The 21386-nt window shown below is 46.5% G+C and overlaps 1 protein-coding gene across 1 annotated transcript in view; it reads right to left on the bottom strand.

Moving 5' to 3' along the window:
• Window positions 1–21386, bottom strand: part of ST6GALNAC5 (ST6 N-acetylgalactosaminide alpha-2,6-sialyltransferase 5) — a 125902-nt gene that overhangs the window by 21510 nt on the left and 83006 nt on the right. Inside the window, exon 3 of the mRNA XM_075936290.1 lies at window positions 1974–2383. Coding sequence (XP_075792405.1) covers window positions 1974–2383 — 410 coding nt within the window. The remainder of the gene's footprint in view (window positions 1–1973; window positions 2384–21386) is intronic.

Raw genomic sequence — 21386 nt, 5'->3', positions numbered from 1 at the left:
GCAGCTCTGCTTGCCCTATGCAGAGCCCTAGCCTATATGGGACTTTTAGGCAGCAATGCACAAGTAACACTGGGATTACAGTGAACTTGGTTGCAATGATCCTCTCCTTTATGGTGTGGGCTTGTAAAGGTTATGGAAAGCCACATAGGAACGGCCATACCGGGTCAGACCAAAGGTCCATCTAGCCCAGTATCCGGTCTTCTGCCACCTGTCTTCTAGCGATGTTAATGGGTAACTGGGTTAAGGTTAACTCTTAACCATTACCTGAGGGGCAGCCCCCGCCTGTGGCCCGCCATGAGTGGAGGGCTGCTCTATCCCGACCGAGTCCTCACACGGGGCTGCTGACTCCCAACCCACAGGGGGCTAGTAGCTGGCAGCCCAACACAGGACTGGGAGCAGCTGGGCTGGAGAACCCACCCCCGCCCTCATTTAATCAGTTAACTCGCTAAACTTAATGTTTAATTGGTTAAAAAAGAAATGGGATTTTACATCCTACTCTTTTCTGCTTCTCACATTCACCTTAGAAGTGGTGGCAGGGCCACTCCATTCACTGTAGTTGCAGAAGGAAATGACGGCTGCGAGGAGGGGCTCTACCAGCACAGAATAAAAATCCTCCCCCATTCCTAGTTTACTCAGCCAGAGCAGAGAAGAAGGAGGAGTGGGCAATGAACAGAACAGGTATCATCAAGTGATCTATTCCCTGTCACCCATTCTCAGTTTCAAACAGAGGCAATGGGACACCACTCCTGCCCATCCTGGTTAATAGCCATGAATTTATCTAGCTCTTTTTTGAACCCCGTTATAGTCTTGGACTTCACAATGTCCTCTGGCAAGGAGTTCCACAGGTTGAAGAAGTAGTTTCTTTTGTTTAAAACAAAGTAAAGGACATACTATAATTATTATTTATTATCAGTATTGCAGTAATGCCAATCATGGACCAGGCCCCCATTGTATGGGGTGCTGTAGAAACACAACAGAAAGATGGTCCCTTCAGCCAAGGGCATAATAGTTTGCCACAGAGTGGCTCTGTCTATGTCCTTTCCCTGCAGCCTGGAAGACAGGACACATCCCCCCTGTCCTCTGTGGCTGCCCAATGCTAAGACCAGCTGCACGGGCTGCACTTTGTTGGTAAATTGCTAGGGTGGAGAAAAAACAGTGCAACATGACTTACTATGTGCTCACCTCCTTGTTCATTTGCAATGGGGACCGTATACCATTTTTACTGCTGCATATTTAGTATTTTCAAATAGGAGTAAAAACAAATGTATTTTACTTTAAAAAGCCCTTGTCTTAAAAACCCATTTCTACATTAGGCACAAAAATACTCTAGTCCTGCGGTGGGTCACTTTTTAAAAATTTCATTTGAAGATTGGTCTGTAAGTTGCACAGAGTTTCATGAAGATGCAACTATCATAACTACTTCCTTTTTCCCAGGTACAAATGGAAGATGAACTGTTCAGAAGCACTTCATATATGAAAAAGAGTGTGTGTTTGTTTTACAGGACGCTTTGACAGCAGCAATGTTCCAAGAATGCTTAAATTCAATAAATAGCCATTATGATTCACAGAACAGTAGCATTTTCTCCATAAGAAAGTAAAACTCATCAATTCTGATGTTTCAAAAGCAGTAAAAAATTGCATTCAGGTTTATTACCCCAAAGTGAGATTTAAAATGCATTGTCTATCTCCTGTCTGTTTCTTTCTGCAATTCTCTTGCTTGACTATATACACACACATCATTTTTGGTATTAGATTAACAGGCAAATATCCAATACAAATTATTTTGATGCCTATTTTTTTTATTTAAGTTACAAAGGCTAAGTGTTATTTACATGTAAAAATCATATTACAACCATAAACACATTTAATGGGCCTGATGTTCCCTCTGCATTAATCTGAAACTGATGAGTATAAATGTCATTATTTTGCAGCTATTGAAATTTCCCCAAATGCATTCACATAAATTTCCTCACCTGTCTTTGCCAGTTTCTCGTTTGAAGAGGTCATCAAATTGAAGCATCTTGTGCCGAGAAATCATATATACTTTTAATTGAGGTAGTATCTGATTCATCAATTGCAGATTATTATAAACCAAACCTTTTCCATCTCGTCTCATATAGCTGCTGGGACCCCAGAAGATAAACACAGTACCGTGGCTCATATTTAACAGTTCATTGCGGTTTCGCAGAATTCTCTGGATACTAGAATGTGCAATGACTCGAAGACTAGTTTTGTTTCCAACATCTTTTCCATAACTTCGAGTGGGTGCATCGTTCATTCGTATTACACACTCAGTCTGGTCAATTCTGTTGCCTTGTTTGCTTCCCACGAGATGTCCAGAACTGGTAACCAGAGCACAACTCTTGCAGTGCATTTTCAAAGGCTGCAAGAAACAAAAGAAACTTCAAAATTAACAGCAATCATTTTTTCATCCATTAGACCAGGGGTGGGGAACCTTTTTTGAAAAATCAGTCGGGGGCCACACACAGGTGAGAAGGAAAGTAAGAAGCCCCGGAGAAGGAAAAAGGCTCTCCTCACATTCCCCTAGTACACCAGAGCCTGGGGGAGAGAAGGGAGGGGGAAAAGAATCAGGCTAGTAGATTTTGTGTGCTCTAGCTCTGTGGGTGGATGGCAAGGGGTTGGAGCACCAGTGGGAGCTCCCCAACATGTGTGTGGGGGAGATCCCTGAGCCTCGGGGGCCAGATCCAGGCAAGCTGGGGGCTGCATCTGGCTCCCAGGCCTGAGGTTCCCCACCCTTGCATTAGACAATAGATCATTACTAATTAATTAACTTTTATATATTTTGTAGTGCAAGGATTTCAGAGTGCTTTCCAAATATCCTGTCAGGTAGGTAAATGTTGTCTGTTTACATTTTATTTGTTATAACAAACTCTGTTACGTAAAACATAGGTTTGGTGAAAGGAAATACTATTTTAATCAGGTTGCTTTGTTGCCAAATGTCAGCAAGTAGTTTTCCTTGGACTGTCATCTGCAGTGTTAATGTTATTCTGGTAAAAGTTCAGCATATAACTGCAGTCATTTTAAATAAAATCATGGTCAATATTATCATAAAGTTTGATCAATACGGGTCTGTCTTTAAAGCATAAACACATTTTATGATCACACTGAGAACTAGTGCTTTGCACTTTTTCTATATTGGCTTTCAAGACATCTTCAAAAGATACATCCATACAATGTGTGTTCACAAGGAAATGGAAGAGAAAGGAAAACCATAAGTGTCCATGAAAATAAGCCAGGCTATTAATAGATAGATAAAGCATCATTATCTATCTTATTTCATTGTTTAACAGGAGAAGTAAGAATTAAAAAAAGGAAAGCTAAAGATAATTGAATATGCAACAAGGTAGAGGGTAAGTTCCATTCCAGCGATTATACAGTATACAGGCAGTCCCCGAGTTACGCGGATCCAACTTATGTCGGAACCGCAGTTACGAACGGGGATTTTCTCGCCCCGGAGGAGTGGAGCGGCGGGACGCCTGGTCCCGCAGCCCGCCTCCTCCGGAGCGAGACAAGCTGCTCCCCGTCTCCCTGGTCTGCTGCAGGAGCCAGCAGACCAGGGAGACGGAGAGCAAAGCGGCGCAGGACCCGGGGTCGGACCCGCGGCTGCTTCCAGATCAGCTGGAATCGCCGCGGGTCGGCCCCGGGTCCTGCGCCGCTTTGCTCCCCGTCTCCCTGGTCTGCAGACCAGGGAAACGCAGAGCAAAGCGGTGCAGGACCCGGGGCCAGACCTGCGGCGCTTCCAGCTGATCTGGAAGCGCCGCGGGTCCGGCCCCGGGTCCTGCGCCGCTTTGCTCAGCGTCTCCCTGGTCTGGAGACCAGGGAGACGCTGAGCAAAGTGGCGCAGGACCCGGGCCGGACAGCGGCGCTTCCAGCTGATCTGGAAGCGGCCGCGGGTCCGGACCCGGGTCCTCCGCCGCTTTGCTCAGCGTCTCCCTGGTCTGCTGGGGGGGACGCAGCTAGTGTCCACCCCAGCAGACCAGGGAGATGTGGAGCAAAGCCCGGGGCCTGTGGTAGAGCAGGTGGGGCGCTGCCGATTGGTCCCGCAGCACCACTCCTTGGCGCTACTGGACCAACCCGGCAGCACCCCAGCTACTCTGCCCCAGGAGTCCTGATTCAGCCGCTGCTGATCAGTTTCAGCAGTGGCTGAATCAGGACGCCTGGGGCAGAGCAGCTGGGGTGCTGCTGGGTTGGTCCAGTAACACCGAGGAGCGGCCGTGCTACTGGACCAACCCAGCAGCACCCGAGCTGCTCTGCCCCAGGCGTCCCCAAGTTAGCCATTGCTGAAACTGACCAGCGGCTGACTACAGGAAGCCCGAGGCAGAGTTGCTCTGCCCCGGGCTTCCTGGAATCAGCTGCTGATCAGTTTCAGCAGCAGCTGACTTGGGGACGCCTGGGTTTCTTAAGTTGATTCTGTATGTAAGTCAGAACTGGCGGTCAGTTTCAGCAGTGTCTGAATCTGGACGCCAGTTCCGACTTACATACAGATTCAACTTAAGAACAAACCTACAGTCCCTATCTTGTACGTAACCTGGGGACTGCCTGTACTAAGAAGTCAGGACTGTTTCATGATGCGGCCCTTTAATAGGCTCTTGTGGGATAATGATTCCCTTGATTAAGAAGAATGCAGTAACCTACGGGTCTTCTTCCATTTCTATGCTGGTCTGGGTTGGCTTTGACCCTGCATTTTCAAAGAGCATAATGCTAAAGAACTGTAGTTTATCCCTCCCTCTCTCCAAGAAAACGGAGGTCTTCTGCATTGTATGTGCTCATCACCCCATGTTCCACTTTGGGCAAAAGGACCACTTTTGGCCAGGGATCTTGTCTATAGGTCATCCCATCTGAAGTTGTCCGTCAGATTCCCAAGAATCAATGCTAAGTTTCTCTCTTTAGCTCAGCACAACACGGGCCTGTTTATTGTGCACCAGCTCTACCTTTCTAGTTTTAGTTCTTTTGCACATTTCTCTTTGTAAAAACATCTGGTTCTTGTGGATACAGTTTTGTTTTAAGGTTGATTTAAAATCTGTACCATATCTCAGATTCTGTCTTCAGAAAGGAATATTCTAGAAATCAGTAAATAAAACTATAAGGCTACATCTAGACTGCATGATATTCCGGAAATGCTTTTAACGGAAAAGTTTTCCGTTAAAAGCATTTTCTGAACAGAGCATCTAGATTGGCACTGACGCTTTTGCGCAAAAGCACTTTTTGTGGAAAAGCGTCCGTGCCAATCTAGACATGCTTTTCCGCAAAAAAGCCCCAATCGCCATTTTCGCAATCAGAGCTTTTTTGCAGAAAACAAATCCGAGCTGTCTACCCTGGCTCTTTTGTGCAAAAGTTTTGTGCAAAAGGAACTTTTGCCCGAACAGAAGCAGCATAGTATTTCCACAAAAAGCACTGATTTCTTACAGTAAGAAGTCAGGGTATGTCTACACTATCCCGCTAGTTCGAACTAGCGGGGTAATGTAGGCATACCGCACTTGCAAATGAAGCCCGGGATTTGAATTTCCCGGGCTTCATTTGCATAAGCCGGGGGCCGCCATTTTTAAATCCCGGCTAGTTCGAACCCTGTGCCGCGCGGCTACACGCGGCACGGAGTAGCTAGTTCGGATTAGGCTTCCTAATCCGAACTAGCTGTACTCCTCATTCCACGAGGAGTACAGCTAGTTCGGATTAGAAGCCTAATCCGAACTAGTTACTCCGTGCCGTGTGTAGCCGCGCGGCACGGGGTTCGAACTAGCCGGGATTTAAAAATGGCGGCCCCCGGCTTATGCAAATGAAGCCCGGGAAATTCAAATCCCGGGCTTCATTTGCAAGTGCGGTATGCCTACATTACCCTCCTAGTTCGAATTAGGAGGGTAGTGTAGACATACCCACAGTGCTTTTGCGGAAATTCAAGCGGCCAGTGTAGACAGCTGGCAAGTTTTTCCGGAAAAGCGGCTGATTTTCTGGAAACACTGGCCAGTCTAGACACAGCCTACCTGAATTTTGTAAGAGAGATACAAATTCTCTATGTATTATATTATCTATTAGAGTCATCTCCAACAGTCACTCTTACAAGTACACAGACATCAGAAATATCTCAGGAAATGAAGAAATTTTGGATTATGATAGCAAAATTTCCTACTGTAAATTGTGCCAATAAAATGATAAAAACTTTAACTGGAATGTTACATTTTACAACCACACAGGAGAACAAGTACCAAGCACTGAAACACTAAAAGAGTGACAGCTATTGCATCACAGTTAAAAGAGAACATGAGTTTCTGGTATAAGTCTGATTTCAACCCCACCTTCTATGTGTATTATTCTCAAAATATGTAAATCAGCTCTTAAGATACTGTAGAGGGTTTTTTTTTTTCAATAAAATCTGAAGTAAGTCTGATAACCTGTTTCTGAACTATAAGACCCTACACTCGAGCTGTTAAGCACAAGTCCGGACATATTCTAATGGTATTTGTCTGTTTTGCACTTTATAGCAAAAAAAGGCAAGTTAACTGACTTGCATGGATTCCCTTAGCTGAGACCTAATGCTCTGGAGCAAAACGTAGGTGATTAAATTCAAATTGCCAGAGCAATTAACATTGCATTAGTAACACTGCTAAGGAATATCCGTTCTGGTGACCTCAGTGCTCAGCTCATCACGTGAATTTTGGAGCCCTAAGCTTGCTGTGTTTAACAAACCAGTCTCTAGCCCTTTTCCTTTCACAGACTGAGCCCACATCATGTCACTCAACAGCTTGAGAGGGTTGCCAATAGCAGACTTGTGGTAGCCGGGAGGAGACCCAAAGAGCCACCTCAGCTTCCTGAGCTGGTCTGGCAGCAACCTCAGTCTGCAGTGGCCCAGACAGGCCACGGGCAGGAACTGCTTCACGGCAGCAGCCTCTACCCGCGGGAGGCCCAGGCTTGCTGTGTAGAGAGGTTGCTCCGGCTGGGCAGGCAGCTCAGCTCAGTTCCAGCTCAGTCCCAGGCAATAGGAGCCGGGCAGCCTGCTCTTGGCTTCTTCTGAGTTTTAAATTGCAGGGCCACAGTGGGGTTTGGTCCCGGACCCAACATGAGCTGGGACTGAGCTGGGCTGCCTTCCCTTATCGACTAATCAAGTGGTCAATAAAAATTCTATTGACTATTCAATTAGTAATTTAACCTCATTGTAACATCCCTACTCATGAGTATCTCCCACACCTGGCTGCATCCCCCAAACCATCAGATTTCCAGGGGGTGGTGCAGACAAAAGGACAGAGGTGTATGTAAACCTGAGTGGCAAGAGGTTTCTGGTAGGGGCTAATGAGGGGGGAAACCAGGCCTATGGGAGAAATGAGGATTAGGTGAGGGATGGATGTGTGGGGATGTGCGGGGATGTGCAGTGTTTCCTGTAACATTTTCCATCCTTGGGCAGGTTGAAATTTCTTATGTGCACCACCAATATTGAGGTTGTATGTGGATGTGCAGAGTGTCCCAGTACAGACAAAAAACTTAGGTATAAATATATATTTTAAACAGTCCATAGATATGGAAGACAATATATTAAAACAAGGGATAATTAACAAAGAGTAATGCTTAAGACGTTTATTTAATATGAAATCAAATACAGAAAACTAACACTACTGTTGGAGTAAAAGGATTATCATCTTTTCTAACAACTCAACAAAATGGGGCATACTGCAAATAGCTATATAAATAAACCAAATACATGATCATTAAGTAAAAGTCTAAAAAATATGCACAGCTTTAAGATGCTAAACAAATCTATGAATCCGCTAGAAATAGTCATGTTGTCCTTGAAAATATTAATACAATATTTGCTGATAGTGGAAAGGAGAGGGAAAGGCATTCACTCAGGCTTATACATGTTCTCTGGGGAATGTTTAGGATCCATGCTATGCAAATGAATCAGAGATTTGTAAAACAGATAAAAGTTCTGGTTTGAAACATTCACCTTGTGTGTGTCACTAACTCAAAGAGTAGAATCCCCCAGAGCACTTGTGCAGAATCCAACTCCAATTGAAAGGCCAAACAAATTAAACAGGATCTATGATAAAGTTCTTCCAATTTAACAATTTGCCACATATTAACTAGTGACACAGGATTAAAAAAATCATTAAGATCAGAGTTTGCAGAAATCTACAGCACTAAAAAATTTTTTGTTAAAAGAATCCTTTTCTTTCTTACCGTAAGCCATGAACACCTATGTAAACTTTGTTTGAAATCTAGCTCATGACATCTTCATGATTATGTCTTTTGTTCCAGTATTCAACAGCCATGTAAAAGCTTTTAACCCATCTGAGATTTTGGCACCACCCCAAACAGCCTGCCCCAGCTCAAGCCCAAGAGAGAGTCCTAACCCAACTAGGGCTGCTGTGCTGAGACAGATACTCTAGCTCTTGCTACCTACAGCCCAGATGGGAACAAGTTAAGACACCCCAAACAAATTCCCTTCTGTCCCCACCTCACTGCACAGATGCCAACCTCCCACCATTTCCTCCGCTTACCCCCATCCAATTTGCTCCCTCTCTCCCAGACCAGGAAGCTATAGGAGCAAACCCAGCTGCTGTAATCAGATTGCTGTCATCAAACCTCTCCTTCGCCCACATTTACTGCACGCTCCAAACTCCTCTCCCAGCCATGTACTTACTCCCTCCCTGCCTCTTCCTTATGTCTCTTTCCTTACCAGCTTCTGCTGCTGATGGAGCGCTCTTCCCCAGCCAGGAAGCTTTCTGTATGGCAGCCCTAAACCTATGGGTGGGACTAAATTAGCAGCTGCACACCTGCCCTGCCACACAACTTACAGGGAGCTTAGGGGGTGGGTGCTACCTGGAGCACAGGATCCAGATGAGGAGAGGGACAGTCAGGAGCAGGAGCAGAAGCCAACCAGGAAGCATTAGCACTTCACTGCCTTTTTCACTTACCCATCCAACAAGCGACCTGCCATCAACAGGGAATCACACTACTATAAACAACAGGAGATTCACCTGCTGCACAAGCCAGGGAAGGTACTTTCTTCTTCCTTCTTTCTGCAGTGCTAAACTATCCTGCCTCATCCTCGCTGCTCCTTGTTGCCTCTTCCCAAAAGCAATGAGCACAAATCCACTCTCCCATAGCCCCACTCCCTGGCTTACAGTCACCACACAGGTTTTGTGTCCTTCATCAGCCCTAAGGCCTGTGACGGTTTGGGGACCCTAACAATCCTAAGGATTATAAAGGCTTGTGATGTTCCTAACAAAACCACAAGCTCTCCCTGCTATTAATCCACATACTCTTGTGCACCTTACAAGGCTTAGGGTGTGTCTAGACTACAGGGTTTTGTCGACAAACGTGGACTTTTGTTGATAAAACTAAACCTGCGTCCACACTGCCTTTGAGTTATGTCGACGTAACATCGATATAACTCAGCAGTTTTGTCGACGGCTGTAAACCTCATTCCATGAGGAATAACTCCTTCGTCGATATAGTTATGTCGACAAAAGGGCAGTGTGGATGCAGGGTATAAGTTATGTCAACAGAAAAAGCCTCCAGGAAGGACCCCTGGTGGACACTCCTGCCACAGCTTGCAACTCTATTGTTCCTGCCTTTTGGAGCTGTGGGCTGAGAAGGAGGCAGATGGCCTGGCCAGGAAAGGCTACCACCCCTGCACGGCACTGCAGGTCAGAGCCAAGGTGAAGGAGCTGAGGCAGGGGTACGTCAGGGCCCGTGAGCACAGCTCCCGCTCTGGGGAAAGGCCACACTCCTGTGCCTACTACGAAGACCTGGACAGGATCCTGGGGGCAGGGGAACCCCTGCCTCCCGAGAGGCTTGTGGAGTCTGCCATGGAGACTCCTCTGCAGCAGCGGCTGCAACTCCTGCCAGACGACCTGGAGCTCCAAGAGGAGGAGGAGGAGCAAGAGCAGGAGGAGGGGGACAGCACCCAGGAGCCAGATGCAGGAGGCCTCCCAGGAAACTTCAGACACCAGGGAGGGAACATCAGGTGAGTACTGTGAGGGTCCAACACACACAGGGCAGGGCAAGCGAGAGCAATGTGGATGGTGCAGTGCTGTGACATGTCGTGCTGATCACAGCCTGGAGGGAAGGGAGGGCACATCCATGGCTGCCCTCAGGGAGGGCTGTCCTACCCCTGCACCCTCATGGCTGCTAGGCACCACCTGCTCCTGCAGGCACTGATGCCAGGGTCAGGCATGGGTCGGGGATGCTGGGATTGCCTAACAGCTGTAGGCCGCTCAGCAACTTGCAGGAACCCCAACCGTGGCCTGACACTTGTCTGTGCTGCTCAGCAATGGGGTGTGTGCGAGGGGGGGGGGGGCAGGATGGTGGCCTGCTCAACTTGTGGGCTTCATGGAAGCTGTGGCTGCAGGCCAAGCCACACCATGCCTTACTGCTTACATGAGCAGCCTCTGACCCTAGGACAGGCACTGCCTGCTGACAAGGAGGAGGGAGGGCCCTCTCAGGGAAAGGGTGAGCATGCATGACTGACGACTTTTCTCTCTTGTCCTCCACATCTGGACTAGCTGAGCAGGAGGGGGGAGCCATGGATGCCCCATGGAGCGGTAGCTGTCGGGGGTGGCCAGCTTCCACAGCGCAATGGCGATGCACTTCTCCAGGGGGATGGCAGGCCGCAAGCGGGTGTCCTGGCATTGCACGGCAGGGGTGAGCCAGACACTGCTCCTCCTCTTCAGCCTGCCATCCCCAAGCCCCCGTTCCCTCCCCAAGCCCTCGCTCCTCCCTCAGCTCCTGCCCCTGCCATCCCAGACCCAGGTACAGCCCCACCTCCTGCCCAGCCCCTACTGTCCTAGCCTGCATGTGCAGCCAGGTGCGAGAAGGCCTCCGCAGCCAAAGTGCCAGGGACTCATCCTCCAGGCAGCCCCCTCAGCCCTGAGCCTCCCTCCCCCCTTCCAAGTTGACATTCTCTCTTCCCACCTGGGAGAGTCACTGAGGGAAGCACTTTAGTTTGTTTACAAACACTTTATTTGGTTTGAACAGAAGAGTTTTATATGGTCTCTGAACAAAAGAGTATTTATTTTCTCTGAACAAAAGAGTTTTATATGTTAGTTTTTCAACAAAGGAACAGTGCAATGAACAGTTCAAATGTTTTCACTAACCCCTGTCTCTGTTCTCAGTGTGTGAATGGGTTTTGGGGAGGAAGGCACCGGAGGCATGGGGCAATCCCCCACAGTTGGAAGGCCCTGGGGAAACTCATTGGCCTCCATGGGAGAATTGCTCCCTCAGGGCTTCTCAAATGCACAAGCCCAGCTGGTGGGCTTGCCGGACGGCAGCTGTCTGGGGCTGCTCAAAGTGTCCCTCCTCCACATCAGCCCCTGTCCCCCATGCAGGGAGGAAGGTCTCCCCTTTCCTCTCCACCAGGTTGTGCAGCACACAGCATGCTGCAACCACATCGGGGATGTTGTGTTCTCCCATGTCCAGCTGCGTGAGCAGGCACCTAAACCTGCCCTTCAAATGGCCGAAGGCGCACTCCACCTGGAAGTGAGCCCTATTGAGGTGGGAGTTGAACAGTTCCCTGCTCGCGTCCAGGTGGCCGGTGTAGGGCTTCATGAGCCAGGGCACGAGAGGGTAGGCTGCATCAGCCACGATGCACATAGGCATCTGCACATCCCCGACTGCCAGGTTCCTCTCTGGGAACAATGCCCAGCCTGCAGCCTGCGGTACAGGTTCCTGAACACGCGGGCATCGTGTGCCCGGCCTGACCACCCAACACAAACATAGATGAACTGTCCCCTGTGGTTAACCAGGGCCTGCAGCACCATGGAGAAATAGCCCTTCCTGTTGATGTACTGTGCTGCTCGATGGGGCGGGGCGCGGATGGGGATGTGGATCCCGTTGGGTGCTGCACTGCAGTTTGGGAACCCCAGCCCCGCAAATCCGGCCAGGATGGTCTGCAGGTCTCTGAGGCGGACAGTCCTGTGGAGCAGCTCGAAATTGATGGCCGTCACCATCTGCCGAAAGGGACAAATAGAAACACACAGAACAGGACATTAGAGGGGTTGGCTCAGCTGCTGAGGGGTGCTCCCCTCCTCCAGATCCCCAACATCCCCCCCAGACAATCCCTCCCCCCCTCCCGCATCATGGCAGGGTGAGGCTGAAAGAGCTTCTATCTCTGCCACCCCATTCCCAATTCCCTGTGTCTGGTCCTGACTGGCCCCCTGCAGTTTCCTCTGAGAGTGACTTACCTCCATCAAGACGGCCCCGACGGTAGACTTCCCCACGCCAAACTGATGCCCCATGGAGCGGTAGCTGTCGGGGGTGGCCAGCTTCCACAGTGCAATGGCGATGCACTTCTCCAGGGGGGTGGCAGGCCGCAAGCGGGTGTCCTGGCATTGCACGGCAGGGGTGAGCCAGACACAGAGCTCCTGGACGGTGGCCTTCCACATCCAGAAGTTCCGGAGCCACTGGTCGTCGTCCCACTGCTGCAGCACTAGCTGGTCACACCAGTCAGAACTGGTGTGCAGCCTCCAAACTCCCCTCTCCAGGAATAAGTTGGGGGGCAAGCGCAGTAGGGCTGCAGCCTGAGCAGGGGGCTCAAAGCTGGGCTCAGAATCCAACTCTGCCGCCAAGGTCATCATGCTCTCCTGAGCATGCAGCAGAGCTTCCATCAGCATGGTGTGGGGCCATCGCCTGCCCAGGGGCAGCTCAGGCTCCATGGCTAAAAAAGCCAAATTAACACACAAACAAAAGAACAAAAGAAACAAACAAATGGACAAAAATACAAACAAAGGAACAAAAAACCAAAAAAGCCAAAACCTAAACAAACAAGCAAACAAACACACGAGCAAACACAGAAGCAAACACACAAACAGACAGACAAACCAGAAAATAAGCAGCTGTGGTGTCCGACAAAGCAGGGCAACCGGAGCCAGAAAAACTGCAGCAGCTTTGCTTTCCCTGTATAAGGTAGGCAAGCCAGAAGCAGGAGCAGAGCTACGGCTGTCCAGGAGTATCCCTTTAAGCACACGTCTCTGCAGAGAGCTTGCAGCAATGCCTGGGCTTTATGGCTGCCCCTGTGACCTTCCAGAAGCACTTCCGGATGCCTTCTTCTGTTGACAGAGCATCCCGCAGTCTGGACGCTCTTTGTCGACAAAACTCATCGCTTTGTTGATAAAGCGATGTAGTCTGGACGCTCTATGTCGACATAAGTTTTATTGACAGATTCTGTTGACAAAACTTATGTTGACGTAAGCCTGTAGTCTAGACGTACCCTTACAGAAGAGAGGCTCCCTTCTCAAGAGCCACAGAAAGTGTGGATTAATGTAAGTCCCTTCCTGCAGGCTTAAGGAAGCCATGGTGATTTCCATTTCCTTACCTAGCCTCTTTTCCTTACCTAGCCTCTTTAATTTCCTAGCCCAATGATGAAACCAAAGAAACTTTCCTCCCCCAAACCCTTATGAAGACAGAGTTATGGTTGCAGGCACGTATTAGTGGTTTGACAGAATATTGCCTCTCAAAAATGGCAATATTCCAAGATTAGACTGCCAGCAACTGCAAAGACAAAGTTTTACTTCTCAAGTCAGGCACCCAAACTACCTCCACCCTGCCCTCCCAGCAGCACTCTAACAGATAGACTTATCTATCCAGGCCTACCACAGCCAACCAGTTACTTTTGATCACAGACCATAAAAGCTTAGTTGATAACCATGAATATATTGCCTTTATGGCGCCACATACTACTCAATGTAAGTAAAGATGGCATTGTGGCTGGGATAATTCACAGCTTCCTTTATAGCCACCTAAAACATGCCCAAACACATTTACAGACTCTGACACATAACATGCTAAAGGTATATATGCCTCAAGTGAGGGTCTGATCCTGCAAAGCACTAAGGGAATTCAGGCCCAGATACTGAAAGGTATTTAGGCAGCCAACCCATCTGAATACATTTGAGGATCTCGGCCTCAGTGCTTCACAGGAATGCTGAGCACTTCATGGGCATGTCTACACAGCAGCATTATTTCAAAATAATAGAGTGCGTGTTTACACAGCAAGCCCATTATTTTTAAATAATGTCAAGTTGGAGGGCTTCTTACTCTGACTTCTGTGACTCTCATTTCACAATGAGCAAGGAAAGTTGAAGGAAGAGTGTTCTTCCTTCGACTTCCTGCCGTGTAGACAGTGTCAAAAGCTAAGTTAAGGTACTTTGATTTAAGCTACACAATTAATATAGCTGAAGTTGCATAGCTTAATTCTAGTTTAGCCTGCAGTGTAGACGTACCTCCTGAGATTTGACCCTGTGGTAGCCAATTATCCACGTCATTACACACATCACCATACATAAATCTCATGTACCTACTAAAATACTTGCACAAAAAGAGCAGAAGTTAGTGTGTTGACATTATTATTATACTTAATACAGAGACATGTACATACAAAAAATTACAAAGGCAATGTTCTGTGGTGCACAGCTTTGATATGATATAGGTTAAGAAGGAAGATGGAGGCTGACATCAATAAGGATCAGTCTCAGGGAAATTTGGAACATTCTAGGTTTCTAACAATTGAGGGTTTATTTATTTACTTATTTCCTCTTCTGTTTTTGGAAGGTAATATACACTGAAACCACATATAACTGAATGCAAGCTTAAGAAAGATCTCGGTGTACAAATAGCCACTGAAGAATGATTTTTTATTGAGATAATCTTAGCAAAAAAACCCAAAACAATCTTTTCAGCTGAATTACTAAAAATTTGTGTAGTGGTATTTCCAATGGGTGTTTTATTCTCATTTTTCACAAAGAGCTAAGTCCATTTTCATTCACATGCATGCATTGCTATAATCCTTAGGGACCTAATGATATGGGTAGAAATATTCATGCCTTTGTGAGTCAGGTTCCTAATGAGTATTTACATGCATTTTCCTTCAAGCACTCGTCTGCCACTTTGATGAATTACGTACCAGAAGGCACTAAGGTGAACTAGTTGCTCCAGCGTCATGCATGGGAAAGCAAGATGAACTGCTAATGAGGTTAAAGGAAATGTAGTCAGCACCAATGTTAACTCACATACGTTTGAATATCCACATAGCAAGGTATTTTCACCTAAAACGATTTCTGCGGCTTTCTTGCCTACTGAGCTATAGCTTATTTGTTTCTTTTGAAAGCCTGCCGAAGAACCCATCAGTTGCAAGGAAACAAGGACACCCATCAGGAGCAATGAAAACCTATTATTTTTTTAAAAAGCAGCTATATTTTCATGAATGTTGACGTATCTGTTAACATTTCCTCTCGCTCCATCTCCCACCAAATTATTTCCTTTGTGAAAAATCTGTCAGTGATTTCCCAGTTACTCCGTGAGCAATACTTGGGACCCAATTCTTTGCAGCTGCTCCTTTTGAGGGACTCCCCTTGACTTTAAGGGGTGGTGGTGTTTACTCTCAAACCTACTGCTATAGACGGGGGGCCCAGAACTTCCACCATACTCGGGCATCACTCCGCTCAGTGTTACGCAGTCTAATCCTAGGTGGTATCCTGCCCAGTAGAATCCTCAGTGCCAAACAAAGCACCCAGGCTGCCCGTACAAGGCATGTTGAGAGTGAAGTACCTAAGACAAGGATTTTCAGAAGCCAGTAGGTGAACTGGGAGCCTCCTAAGCTGGCCAGGAGTGAAATGCCAAGGAAAAGAGCAGGGAGAAGGACTTAGGTGCCTAAGCAGCTGAGCTGATCTCTCTCTCTGTGCCAGAGATAAGGGTCTCTCTCTAATGGGGAACTTTAGCCATGAAGGAGGGAGGCACCAAAGCCAACTGGTTAGGTGGCCCATGGCCTAGCAACTGAAACCATTGATCTTACTCTTTGCCCCCTGCTCATGCACGACAGCGCTGTAATTATTACATCTGCTGAGTGTTGGAGTACACCAAACCCCTAAGGTGACTTGGAGGAAGCAGCTAAGCCTTTTAAGAGTAGTCCTGGTGGGCTCAGATAACCACTCTGACCCATGGTGAAGGGGAAGGGTATTGTACAAGGGCTCTCAAGAAAGCCAGTGGCTGCAGTGACAATTCAAAGTGTGTGTGACAGCAGCACATGATTCCGTCCTGTGGCAGGACAGTGCAGAGACAAGGCACTTCACTCCACAGTCCCATCAGTAATCTAAGCAAATTGATGCTTGCAGATTTCCTGGCCTGGCACAGTTAATGTCTCTCACCACCACCTCTCTGTGCTAACTTCCTGACCAGCCCCTGCTGCTTGCCTCTCTCGTCTCTCCTTTAGTTGGAGAGATGTGGGTGCTGTACTGTCCCTTCCGCTGGCCTGTATTTAGCCCTACCACTGCAGAGTCTGACAAGTATCAGTTCTTAGGCTGAACTTTCCCTCCATGCCACCACCACCAAGTAACTCAACCACTGGCTGCCACTCTCCATATAACCCAGCTAATAGTCGCCCCCTTGCATTAACAAATAGCAGCCACCACTGGTCTTGAAGCCCCGATCAATGGAGAGGGCCTAGTGCTGATTAAATTACTAACCTAATGAATTACTGCTGACATTTTTTAGAGAACCACGTACAAAACACGTTCCCCCCAGACACAACCTCTTTCACCCAGCACTGTAGTCTGCCCACAATATGTGTCAGGGGTGGCCAAGTGAGTCCCATGCAGCTCTTTTACAGTTAAAGTGCAGGTCCCAGAACCCTCTTGCCCCCTCTCCCAAATTCTTCACCTAAAAGAAAGGGCAGAGAGAGCTCAGGATTTCTGCCCTGTGGCAGGGTGGAGGGGACTAGGGGCTTCTGCCATGTAGGGGGGAAGGTCTAAGGGCTTTAGCCCAATGGGGAAGCATTGTGGAGAAGCCCCACACAGGAGCAAGTTGGGCATGTCTTGTGGCTCTCATACATCTGAAGTTTATTGTATGTTGTAAGTTTGGCCACTTCAGACATATTTATTTTTAATATTTTATATTTTTTGTATCTTATCTGAAAACAGCACCACCATCGGGACCGCCAGGGGTATGTATTGCAAAGCACTCTAACGTGTCCCAAGTTGTTTTTTTAAAGGAAAAAGGCAGTACAAAACCAGCCAAATAGCAACCCTCTAAAGGTATGCTCAGGACACAACTATGGGATTGGCCCTGCTGGAGAGAGAGAGATGACCCTACATGACCATTTTGTTTGGTAAAACTTTTGTTGGTAAGGGGTATGAAAAACCCCCACATCCCTGACCAACATACATTTTAATGGCAAACGTGCAGGTGTGGCCAGCCACTCTTTTGGGTCATTTACTTATGCCAGCAGAAGAGCTCTCCCCTGATGGCAAAGAGCAGCTATCTGGGAGACCTTCCCTAAGGCCCCTGAGGCTTTGGTATGAGCTGGGGCTCAGGGCTGCCCACTAGTTGTGGAGTGGCATTAGGCTTAGGTACCTTTGAAAATGCCAATTGGTAGGAATTAGGCAGCTAGAGAATTAGGCAGCAGTGGCGATTATCTGATGAATTTGGGTGCCTAAAGAAGCAGATAGGGGCCTAAATACCTTTGAGGAGCTGGGTCTTGGACACTGAAGGTGTAGTTCTAGGCAAAATCTACAACCAACGGCTTCATCATTTGGGGTACCAGTTGTTTAAAGTCTCTTGGTAATACTGCAGATAACTAAAGTGAGAAGAAAGAAAGAATTAGCTGATTCTCTCGTTGGAAGAAACAAGGCATTGGTTGCAGCAGAACTGTCATCCACCTAAGCAATAATAATGGAGGTGCACAGCATTTCTGTGGGATTGATGGCCAGATGGGAAAAGCTGATGGCCTGAGACATAACAAGGGCCATTAAACCTAGGCTGTCATTATTTCCATGCAATGCTTTCTGTTAAGGTAATTATCGCTGTTATAAATGGAAGATCCTAAAAACCAAAGCAAACCCTGACATATGGATTTTTTTTTTAGGTGGGCAATGCAGATCCGTAGGCCATTACCCTTGTCTCAAGACTCACTTTAGAGAAGCCCACAAAAAAGGGCAGGCTGCATACCGGAAAGCTGGGATAGAAGAGATTTGTATTCATTATTTTGAAAGAGTATGCATAATGCATAATGAAATATATACATTTCATCCCTCTCCCTCAACTATCTTCTTAGAAAGTAGGCTTTTTCAGCTGTATTTCATGGCTTCTGATGTGCATATGCAACACTCACAATGTGGGTGGGGCATTTGAGCACTTCCACAATGCACACAAACAAACATATAGGATATTTTAGACCATGAATGACTTACAGATCAGTGATACAGACTGCATGAACCCTTTCTCAATGTTTCTGTTAGAGAGATACAAAGAAAGCCTTCACACACATGAGAAAGAATGAAGTGTAAGCATGAGTGTAATATTATGCATGTTCCTCTCCATTTAATGTATTCTTGAAAACAATAGCTTTCTGTACCCATTATTTTCCTCCTTCACTGCATTTCTGGTCTATTCTTTGATACAGAACCTAACAAAGTTAAGGCAGGTCAAATTTGGGGCACAAGTTATTTAACCACATCTATTTGAAAACTGTCCATTTAGACTCAGTCACAGATATTTATCATCCTTTTTTGGTTTTGATTTCCTTTTAAGCAGACTACATAAGAGCATATGGTCAGATTCTTGGCCCCACTTGGCACTGATCAGGCAGTGCTGAGGGACCTGGAGCTTCCCTAATTGGGCAGCTCAAGGCGTGCCTAGTGTGAGGCATCCCAGGTGGTGAAAGGTAGGAGAATCAGCACTGTACCAACCTCAGCTGTTCTTTAGTGTATGTGACATTTCAGAGGTGAGGCAGGGGTGGAACATGCTATGCTCTGTCAGTCCTTACCACTATAACAGCAGCTAATGCATAGCAAATCAGAGCAGTTGAGAGCAGCCCTAAGTGTTGATGTTGAACAGAGCTTCATGGTTTTGGTCCATAAAGACCATTAGCCCAATAAACCCTTAGACCAGCTGTCATGTCTCTTAGTTCTGTTTATTGGTAAACAGAAAAAATGACACTGCTGCAGATACTTTGTAAAGCATTTTCCAATTTGATGTAATCTCTACCTTCTTACTGACTATAAATGTATGTCCTTTTTATGGTGGAAGAATTTTGGTTTTAAACACTGCATTGCTTGAAAGTCAATAAAAAATGTTATTCCTATTTCAGTTTTCAATTTCTATACGGAATTTCGTATATGGAATTTACCTGGTGATAAAATAAAAATATCAAATACCGCTGATATCCATAACACTTCCCATTCTATGACATACGAGACAAGCAAACAAACTAGGAAATACTACAGTTATTTACTGAGCACCTATTTACACAATAGTAAAGGAAGAGACACAGGTGCTGAAATCTGCTTGTTAAGCCCTGGGTTCAGATGACTGCTACTAGCTCTATGAACATTTTCTTCCTAGAGTAAGAAGTGAATTCCTGTATCTTGACAAGGGTGACCTGTGACAAAGGCTGAAACATATTCTGGAGTCAAGAGTGGCTACTACTGAATTCAGTAGAGGGAGCATGTCCGTTCAGAATCATCAGCATTCCCAAAAGATGGCAACTTCTGACACATTGGAGCCATTTAATGAGACAGAAAAGGGTTAACAGGACCAACCGGGGGCGGGGTGGGGAGAAGGGAGCTAACAGGATCTGCAGCCCCACCCTGAATTTTGTACCAGGTGTCTACTCACCTTATCCCCAGATAGAGCTCTTAATTGCAACACAGATTGAGTAGGATGCATGTTGAATTCAGAAGCTGGGAACACCAATGAGGCAGGATGATTAAGATAAAAAAGGCTTGTCATTAAAATGAACTAAGGATCATTAGATGATCCTGAAAGCAGGTACTCTACTCAAAAGATAGGAAACAAAGAGTGGGCTAGCAGGAAAGGTTTGGGAAGGAGTTTAGAGGCAGAGTTTGAGGAGGGATAGATACATTTAGCATTCTTTACACAAAAAGCAAAATCACGCAATTTAAAAAGAATCAAGAAAGGAATAAGCGGTAGGAATTAAAAGAGAATGCAGCCCAGCAGCAGAGTGGGGTCTATCCTGTTTATTGCACCCAATGTAGCATGTATAATTACCCGCCTTATGGGTGCATTCGGTGCAAGAAGCTCGTGGCCCTCAGAGACTATGTACAGGCTTTGGAGACCAGGATGGCTGAACTGGAGGAGCTAAGGGAGGCAGAGAGATACACAGATGAGACTTTCCAGGACACAGTAGAATGGCCCCACCTCCTATTAGACAGCCTCTGTGCTGTTCAAGAGGGTGAAAGTCTCAGGAAAGGAAAACATCCAACTGGAGCAGAGGGAAATGATCCCATCCCTCCTTCCAGATGATGTTGTGATATCTTCTCACACTGAGGATCTCTCTCCAGGTGAGAGAACTCCAGTTATTAGGAAGAGACAGTCATTAGTAATGGAGTATTTGATCATTAGAAACAGAAAGATGGGTTTGAGATGGTAAGGAGAACTGCAGGGTGACTTGTCTGCCTGGTGCACAGATTGTGGATCAGACTTATGTGTAGTACTGAGGAGGAGCCGGTGGTCGAGGCACATGCAAGTACTAATGACATAGGGAAGGATAAGAGAGAGGTCCAAGAAGCCAAATTTAGCTTCTAGGCAAGAGACTGAAATCCAGGACCTACATCATAGCATTCTCTGAAATGTTTTCAGTTCCACATACAGGGCTAGGTAGACAAGAGACCTTGCAGTTCTGCAATACATGGATGAGATGATAGTGTAGAGAGAAGGGGTTCAGATTTATTAGGAACTGGGGGAAACTCTGGGAAATGGGGAAGGATGGGCTACAAGAAGGAGGATATTGATATAGTAGGAATCACAGAAACTTGATGGAATAGGACACAGTAATATCAGGATACAAAAGATATTGGAAGGACAGAACAGGTTGTACTGCTGGGGGAGAGGCACTCTATCTGAAAGAAAGCTTAGAATCAAATGAGATAAAAATCTTAAATGAACCAAACAATTCCATAAAATCTCTATGGATAGTAATTCCATGCTCTAATAATATGAATATAGCAGTTATTAATATTACTGACCAACTGAAAGGAGAGTGATAGTGACTTTGAAATGCTAGGGGAAATTAGAGAGAGACTATAAAAATAATGGGAAATTTCAACTATCCCCATACTGACTGGGTATGTGTGTCATCTCGGGATGGGATGCAGAGATAAAGTATCTTGGCACCTTAAGTTACTGCTTCTTGGAGCATCTGGTTCCAGAACCCACATGAAGAGAGTCCTACGTAGAGTGCAGGATCTGGTCCAGTCCAAGTGGTGAATATAACTGGACCTCTTGGAAATAGCGACCATAATATCATTAAATTTAACATCTTTGTGACAGGAAAAACACTACAACAGCCCAACATGGTGGCATTTTATTTCAGAAAGGAGAACTATACAAAAATGAGGATGTAAGTTACAGAGGAATTAAAAAGT

The sequence above is a fragment of the Pelodiscus sinensis genome, chromosome 9, assembly GCF_049634645.1.
Source record: "Pelodiscus sinensis isolate JC-2024 chromosome 9, ASM4963464v1, whole genome shotgun sequence".
Classification (NCBI taxonomy): Eukaryota; Metazoa; Chordata; order Testudines; family Trionychidae; genus Pelodiscus; species Pelodiscus sinensis.
Note: the sequence above shows the minus strand (reverse complement) of the source record. Positions and strands in the feature narration are given on the sequence as shown.